This window comes from Gymnogyps californianus, unplaced genomic scaffold (assembly GCF_018139145.2).
Source record: "Gymnogyps californianus isolate 813 unplaced genomic scaffold, ASM1813914v2 HiC_scaffold_82, whole genome shotgun sequence".
NCBI lineage: Eukaryota > Metazoa > Chordata > Aves > Accipitriformes > Cathartidae > Gymnogyps > Gymnogyps californianus.
Window position 1 is genome coordinate 18777 of NW_026114475.1, and position 7946 is coordinate 26722.

Here is a 7946-nt window from a genome sequence, read left to right on the forward strand (position 1 = left end):
ACCAAAAAAGAGTTTTTTGGGGATTAAATCTGCCTGCGGGAGGGGGGGAACGGGAGATTTTGGGTTTTTTTTTTAAATATTTTTGCTCAAAAATTAGTGTTTTTAGCTGGTTTTTTTCTCATTTTCCCTGATGTTTTCTTCCCAGCGTGACGGGAGGGGAAGCGGCAGCTGAGGTGCCGCCGCCGCCGGGCCAAGCCTTCGCCCTGTGGCACCTGCCGGGGCGCCGGGTACCCGCTGCCCTCCTGGAAACGGGGTGAAAAGAGGCGATTTCTGTCCTGCTTACCCAAAAAGCGTATGTGGGGAGGGGCTCGGCACTGGCAGGGGTGGGGGGGGAATGGCTCCCGCTCTCTTGGGGAGGGGGGGTGCAGGGAAGCGGAGGGGCCCCCGCGGCGCAGGTGTGCAAGGGGGGGGGACACACCTCGTTAACAGGGCAACTCGTTAATGACAACCTCATTAACGGGGCAAGTCGTTAGCAAGAGCCTCGTTAATGGGGCAGAGGAACAGGGGCCCCCGGGAGCGCCCCATGAGCTAGGCCTCGATCGTGCCCCAAAAAGCTGCTTGGGAGGGTGGGGGTGGCGGGGGGGGGAGGGGAGGTTAGAGACTTCCCCCATCCCCCAGCTCTCATTTTGGGGACAATTTGTGCTTTTTTGGGGCATAATCCCTGGGTTTAGGGTGTCCCTCAACCCCCCCAAGGGCCGCGCTGGGCTTTGGGGTGACAGAAACCCCCGTGTTTGGCCGCATTCGTGGGGGACCACGCTGCCAACATCCGTGTCACCTCTCTGTCGCTCCCTCAGTGGTTCTAATTAGTGCCTCATTAAGCTCCCCAATGCTTAATTAAGCTGTCCCATGCTTAATTAAGCTCCCCCATGCTTAATTAAGGCCCGTACCGATTTAACACGGGCCCGGCAGCATTGCTCCGGGCTGCGCTGGTGGGGAGCGGCCGTGACACACACACTCTGCAACTTGCAGGACCTGTTTTGGGGCCGTTTCCCCTTGTTTCGTCAGCGTTTGGGGCTGCCCGGTGCCATAATCGTCTTTTTTTTTTTTTAATTATTATTATTTTTATCACCAGGGGGCCATTTCGAGGTTAAACCCAGCTATTTGGGGCCCGCTCGGGTTACAGGCAGCGAGCAGCTGCTGCGGGGCAGGGGGGTGGCGAGGGCGGGAGGGCTTCCCCGCCCCCTCAATTCCCTCTTTTCACCCCAGACCAGCGCCACGCTCCGCTCCCCAAAATCACCCCAATCGCCCCCAAACCCGCGCGACTCCCGATTTGGGGGAGTTACGGCGGTTTTTAGCATTTCCCCCCCCCCCCCCCCCCCCAAAAAGATCTCCGCGGGATCGTAATCGGCACTCGGGTTTAATAAAACCCAACCGTGGGGGTTTTTTTGGGGCAGAATCCCGCTTTTTCTTTCAAGCCGCTCGCAGCGGGGATCCTAAAGCAAACCCCAAACTCCCCCAAAAATCCCCAAACCCCCCAAAACACCCGGCAAGTTCAGGGTACGCAGCTCTAAAAAGCCCCCACGTGTCCCCCCCTTCCCTTTCAGGCCAAGCCCCCGCAAACGAGGCTGCGCTAGTTACTCGTCGTTAGATCCCCTGCTAACGAGAGACACCTTTAAATGCACTCGTTATCCTCCCCCTGATTTAATTAAGGGGGGGCACGAGGCGCTCCCCGACTTTGTCGAGCGTAGCCGCCACGGCGCACGGTAGCAGGTGCCGAGGAGGAAAATGAGGCGGAAAACCAACTTTTAACGCTCGTTTTTCCCCGTTTTACTAATTTCCCGTGTTTTCTCCCCAGGATGGCGGAGGAGCCGATCGTGCCGGTGTACTGCACCGGCGTTTCGGCGCAGGTGCAACGGCAACGGGCGAAGGCGTTGGGGTTGGGTCAGCACGAGAACGCGGTGCGGTACCTGGGGCAGGACTACGGGCGATTGGTGGAGGAATGCCGGCGTTCCGGCACCCTCTTCCGCGACCAAACCTTCCCGCCGGCTCCCGCTTCCCTCGGCTTCCGCGAGCTCGGCCCCGGCACCGCCAAAACCTATGGCGTCCAGTGGAAGAGGCCGACGGTGAGCCGAGGTGTTAACGACGGGGTGCTAATTAACCACGTTCGGAGGGGAACGCCCGGCTTGCCGGTTGGGTTTTAATTCCCTCGGTGTAGTCGACGGTTGTTACCGCGGCAAACTCCTCCCGGGGCGGCATTGAGGGAAGAAAATGTAAATATCCAAATTGTGGTGATTTTGGTGAATTTTGGTGACCGAATTGGGGGCGTTTCCCCGCAGGAGCTGTGCCCGCGCCCGCAGTTCATCGTGGACGGGGCCACGCGCACCGACATCTGCCAGGGAGCGCTGGGTAGGGAGCGTCGACGCTGCGTTTTTCCTGATTTTCTATTTTTTTGCTTCAAATCGGAGATTTTTGGGGACGGTTTCGCCAAGTCGAGGCTTGTTTGCGCACCGTAGCCGTTGCCGCCGGTGGCGGGTTCGAACCTCTCACCGGCGGGTTGTGGCTTCTTCCTAAACACCTGCGGAGCGTAAAAAAATGTAGTCAGGTGTTGAGCGATCAGAAAATCGCCTTTTTTACCCCAAAACTGAGACGAAACCGGTGCCCGCAGGTGACTGCTGGCTGCTGGCGGCCATCGCCTCCCTCACGCTCAACGAGACCATCCTTCACCGCGTGGTGCCGCACGGGCAGAGCTTCCAGCACGGCTACGCCGGCATCTTCCACTTCCAGGTGAGATGCTTCAACCACATCCCCTCTCCACCATTTTAGGGGTCCCCCTTCCACCATTTTAGGGGTCCCCCTTCCACCATTTTAGGGGTCCCCCTTCCACCATTTTGAGGCTCCCCCTCCACCATTTTGGGGGCAAATCAGGCGCTTTCCACCACAAAATGGCCGCCGGGGTTCATCTCCCGGCGGGGCGATGCCGGGCTGGCGCCGCCGCTGTTTCCCTGATGAATCATCCCCGCGGGGATGTGCGCTGTGGGACCCAAAAACGGGTGTTTTCTCCCCAAAACGCCACTCCCTGGATAAAAAGCGGGGAGGGGGGGGTGTTGTCTTCAGCCTTGCCGCCTCCTCCTCTTCCTCTCGCCCCCTCCCTTCCAGATTTGGCAGTTCGGCGAGTGGCTGGACGTGGTGGTGGACGACTACCTGCCCACCAAAGACGGCAAGCTGCTCTTCGTGCACTCCGCCGAGGGCAGCGAGTTCTGGAGCGCCTTGCTGGAGAAAGCTTACGCCAAGTACGCCCTCGCCCCCTTTCCCCCCCCCCCCCCTTCATTTTGGGGTGAAACACCCCCAAAACGGTCAAATCTTCCTGCCGCCGATCAGGGTGAACGGCTGCTACGAGGCGCTGTCGGGCGGCAGCACCTCGGAGGGTTTCGAGGACTTCACCGGCGGCGTGACGGAGTGGTACGACCTGCGCAAGCCCCCCGGCGATCTCTACCAGATCATCCTGAAGGCGCTGGAGCGCGGCTCCTTGCTCGGCTGCTCCATCGACGTGAGGGGCCCTTTTTGGGTTAAAAAAAGAAGATTTGGGGGGTCCTTTACCCCACCGTTAGAACAAGCACGGCGTCGCCGGCCCTCAACGCGGCCGCCGTCTCGTTTCCTCGCAGATAACGAGCGCCTTCGACATGGAGGCGGTGACGTTCAAGAAGCTGGTGAAGGGACACGCGTACTCGGTGACGGGGGCCAAGCAGGTGAGAGCCGCCGGCACCGTTTTGGGGAGAAAACGGCGCTTTTTGGGTCGCGGGCCCCTGACGGCGCCGTTCGCAGATCAACTATCGCGGGCAATCCCTGGGCCTGATCCGTATGCGCAATCCCTGGGGAGAAGTGGAGTGGACGGGAGCCTGGAGCGACAAGTGAGGACCGCGAGGCTTCGTTAGCGTTAATTAACGAAGCGGCTCGGCCCCGGGGCTGAGATCCGTTTGCCGCCCGCAGCTCGTCCGAGTGGAACGTGGTGGAGCCGGCGCTGAGGCAGCAGCTGATGGTGAAAATGGAGGACGGTGAATTTTGGTAAGCGACGAGGGATTAAAAAAAAACCCTTTTTCCCGGTCGTTTTGCGCCAGGAAAAAGAGGGAAGACTTCCGCTCCCGACCTTGGGCGCTTCCTCTTCCTCCAGGATGTCCTTCCGGGATTTCCTGCGGGAATTCACCCGCCTGGAGATCTGTAACCTCACCCCGGACGCTCTCCAATCCCGCAAATTCCGCAAGTGGAACACGCGGCTCTACGACGGGACGTGGCGGCGCGGCAGCACGGCCGGCGGTTGTAGGAACTACCCCGGTAGGTGCCACCGGCGAGGAGTTTCACCTCAAAAACGCCGGTTTTGGCGTCGGTTTGACCTCTTGTTGCTCTTTTTTTGCAGCCACTTTCTGGATAAACCCGCAGTTTAAGATCCAGCTGGAGGAGGTGGACGACGACGGGGATGAGGGCGGCAGGCGCGAGCCCGGCTGCAGCTTCCTGCTGGCGCTGATGCAGAAGCACCGGCGCCGCGAGCGCCGCTACGGCAAGGACATGGAGACCATCGGATTCGCCGTCTACGAGGTAACGGCGTCAACCGGCGTCACCCGACATCACCCGGCGCCGCCGCGCGCGCCCTCACCTCTCCTCTCCTTTCCCTACAGGTTCCTCCCGAGGTGGGTGCAACTCGCCGGCGGTGCTAATATCGCCGTTAACGCGCCGTAACGGCGAACCAGGAAAGGCGGAAGGTGTTTTGGGGGTTATTGTGGGTGTTTTTTTAACCCCGTTCCGGCAGCACGTGGGGAAATCGGGCGTCCACCTGAAGCGGGATTTCTTCTTGGCCAACGCCTCGCGCGCCCGCTCGGAACAGTTCATCAACCTGCGGGAGGTGAGCACCCGGTTCCGGCTGCCGCCGGGGGAATACATCGTGGTGCCTTCCACCTTCGAACCCAACAAGGAAGGAGACTTCGTTCTCCGCGTCTTCTCCGAGAAGAAAGCCGGCACCGAGTAAGAGACGCTTCGTTAGCGCTAACGAGCCCCGACGACTCTTGAGGCCAAACTCTCCTTTGTTATCTCCGCAGGGAAATGGATGACAAGATCCAAGCGACGCTCCCGGATGAGGTGAGGAGGGCGGACGATCCCGTAGCAGGGTGCCGAGGCGTCACCTTTTTACCAAAACGGCCGTTTTTTCCCTCAGAAAGTGCTCTCCGAAAGCCAAATCGACGAAAACTTCAAGCAGCTCTTCAAGCAGCTGGCGGGGCCGGTAAGCGGGGAGCGCCGGGATCGGCATCGGCGGCGACGCCGGCGGTTGGTGGCAGGGGGCTGCCGGAGAACGAACCCCCGTCTTCTCCCCACAGGACATGGAGATCAGCGTGACGGAGCTTCAGACCATCCTCAACCGGATCATCGGCAAACGTGAGCCGCCGGGCGGGATTTTGGGGTTCACCGCCAGGAAAAAAAAAACAAAAAAACCTCCAAAAATCCTCATTAATTATCGTTTAACTCAACGCAAATAACGACCGGATTCTTTGCAGATAAAGATCTCCGGACCAAAGGCTTCAGCACCGAGTCCTGCCGCAGCATGGTCAACCTCATGGATGTATCCTCTGCTGCCGGCGAGGGGGTGGTTGTTTTGGGGGGGGGTTTACACCCCCCCATTGCCCCCCCCCCCCCAAAACTGCACCCCACTTTCCTTAACCCCCTGCCACCCCGCAGAAAGACGGCAACGGGAAGCTGGGGCTGGTGGAGTTCAACGTGTTGTGGAACAGAATCCGCAACTACCTGGTGGGTCTGGGAGGGGGGGGACGACGGTTTTGGGGTGCGGAGGGGTTTTGGGGTGCGGTGGGGGGGTCTCTCTCCTCATGGGTGACACCCCCCCCCCCTTTATTTTTTTGGGGGTGTGTTTGGCTCGCAGGCCGTCTTCCGCAAGTTCGACCTGGACAAGTCGGGGAGCATGAGCGCCTACGAGATGCGGATGGCGCTGGAAGCGGCAGGTAGCGTCCCACCCCGGGATTCGTTAACACCGCCGGCGGAGGGATGGTTTAACGAATTTCCCCGGCCTCCGGGTGGTTTTAAGGTGGGGTTTGTGGGATTTTTTTTGGGGTGTTTCTTTTTTTTTTTCTTTTCTTCCCCTAAAAAGGCTATAAATTGAACAAAAAGCTGCACGAGCTGATCATCACCCGCTACGCGGAGCCCGACCTGGCCATCGACTTCGACAGCTTCGTCTGCTGCCTCGTGCGCCTGGAGACCATGTTCCGTGAGTGACTTCCTACCCCTCAAACCCACCGGCTCGTCCCATCCCGCCACGTTTCCCACATCGTTTAACAGGAAAAATTGGGGAAAAAAGGGGTTTTAAATATTTCTTTTTTTCTTTCCGTGTTCAGTTCCGTGGAAAAGTTGGGAAAACCCCACAGGAGTTGAGGGGAAAGCTGGAAAAAGTGCAACAAAAAAAGCAGGATTTAAGGGGAAAAGTTGGAAAAAGAACAATTTTTTTCTGTTAAATCCTGTTTTCCAACTTTTCCCGTTAAACCCTGCTGGGTTTTTGCACTTTTTAACAGAAAAAATGTGGGTTTTCCAACTTTTCCCCTTAAAACCTGCTGGGTTTTCCAACTTTTCCCCTTAAATCCTGCTTTTTTTTTGGCGCTTTTTCCTGCTAAATGCTGCGGGGTTTTCCAGTTTTCCCCTTTAACTCCTGTGGGGCTTTTCCAACTTTTCCATGGAATTGAACAGGAAAACTTGGACAAAAACTAACAGGCTTTAACAGGAAAAGTGTTTTTTTTCCTGACTTTCCCCCTTAAATTCTGGGTTTTTTTCTGACTTTTCCCCTTAAATCCTGTTTTTTCCCCAACTCTTCCCCTTAAATCCTTCCCCATTTTTCTAATTTTCCCCCTTAAACCCTGCTGGTTTTTCCCAGCTTTTCCCCTTAAATCCTTCCTCATTTTCCTAATTTTTTCCCTTAAATCCTGCCTTGTTTTTCCAACTTTTCCCCTTACATCCTGCTGTTTTTTCCCAGCTTTTCCCCTCAAATCCTGCTCCATTTTTCTAACTTCCCCCCTTAAATCCTGCCGGTTTTTCCCCACTTTCCCCCTTAAATCCTGCCCCATTTTTCCCACTTTTCCCCCCTAAAAAAAATTTACTCATTTCCCCCCCCATTTCCCTCACCGCAGGGTTTTTCCAAGCCATGGACGTGGACCAGGATGGCGTCGTCACCTTTGACTTGCTGCAGGTACCTGTGGGTGCTGCGTGGGGCTGACACCCACCCGACACCTTCCTCACACCCTCCTCCTCCTCCTCCTCCTCTTCCTCTTCCTCCCGCAGTGGCTACAGCTCACCATGTTCGCCTGAGCGGACCCCCCAGCCCTCCAAGTGCCTTCGCCGCGGGAGCCGACGACGAGAACCGTGCTGGTTTTCCCCCCCCTTTTTTTTTTTTTTGCTTTTTTTCAGCATAAAAGCGGGGTGTTGGGGGGGGTGAAGGTGTTGCGGCCACCCCCAACCGGGACACGGGGCTCCCCTCGCGCTTTGCCAAAGAAAAACGCCCCTTTCCTCGCCTCTCGCGCCACTCTTTTGGGGCGAATTCTCACTTTTTTGTGCCTTTTCCTGCCGAAGGAGCCCAGGGAGGGTGACACCGGGTCTCATCCGATTTCTGGGGCCCCCCCCGACGCGGCTGCCATCACCTCTTGCTTCCGCGCTCTTTCTCAGCGCCTCAGTCAGGGATCTTCTGCCTACCAGGTGCCCGTAATGGTGGTTTTTTTTATTGTATAAATTAAAAATAAGGAAAAAAACAACCAAACAAGAAACGTTATTGAAATCAAAGCTCTTTTCCTGCCAGTCCTTTCCCCCGCCTCCAGCTTCCAGCTTTGCCTCAGGGTGAATCCTGCCAGCCCCCCTTGACCCGCCGGGTGCTGAGGAGGAGCGCTGGTGCTCGACGCGATGCCTTTACCACCCAGGTGCAAAAACAACCCCATAGCTAACGTACGTTTAGGGCTTATAGAGGGGGTTAT

The 7946-nt window shown here is 57.3% G+C and overlaps 1 protein-coding gene across 1 annotated transcript; it reads left to right on the forward strand.

The window, feature by feature from the left end:
- Window positions 1–181: 181 nt before the first annotated feature.
- CAPN1 (calpain 1) lies at window positions 182–7752 on the forward strand. Its single transcript, XM_050914780.1, has 22 exons — window positions 182–292; window positions 1796–2063; window positions 2277–2346; window positions 2606–2724; window positions 3097–3230; window positions 3319–3487; window positions 3603–3686; window positions 3763–3848; window positions 3928–4002; window positions 4109–4269; window positions 4352–4530; window positions 4611–4622; window positions 4742–4953; window positions 5028–5067; window positions 5144–5209; window positions 5304–5361; window positions 5481–5545; window positions 5662–5730; window positions 5861–5939; window positions 6086–6202; window positions 7113–7171; window positions 7264–7752. Exons 2-22 carry the CDS (start codon window positions 1797–1799, stop codon window positions 7288–7290), a joined length of 2148 nt encoding a protein of 715 aa, XP_050770737.1. The 5' UTR covers window positions 182–292; window position 1796; the 3' UTR covers window positions 7291–7752.
- Window positions 7753–7946: the final 194 nt, after the last annotated feature.

Excerpts from the sequence above, each read along its gene's own strand:
- CAPN1 (XM_050914780.1), top strand. The coding sequence starts at position 1,797 with ATGGCGGAGGAGCCGATCGTGCCGGTGTACTGCACCGGCGTTTCGGCG. Across the intron at positions 3,488-3,602 it reads TGCTCGGCTGCTCCATCGAC|ATAACGAGCGCCTTCGACAT; the intron begins GTGAGGGGCCCT and ends GTTTCCTCGCAG. Across the intron at positions 3,687-3,762 it reads CGGTGACGGGGGCCAAGCAG|ATCAACTATCGCGGGCAATC; the intron begins GTGAGAGCCGCC and ends CGCCGTTCGCAG.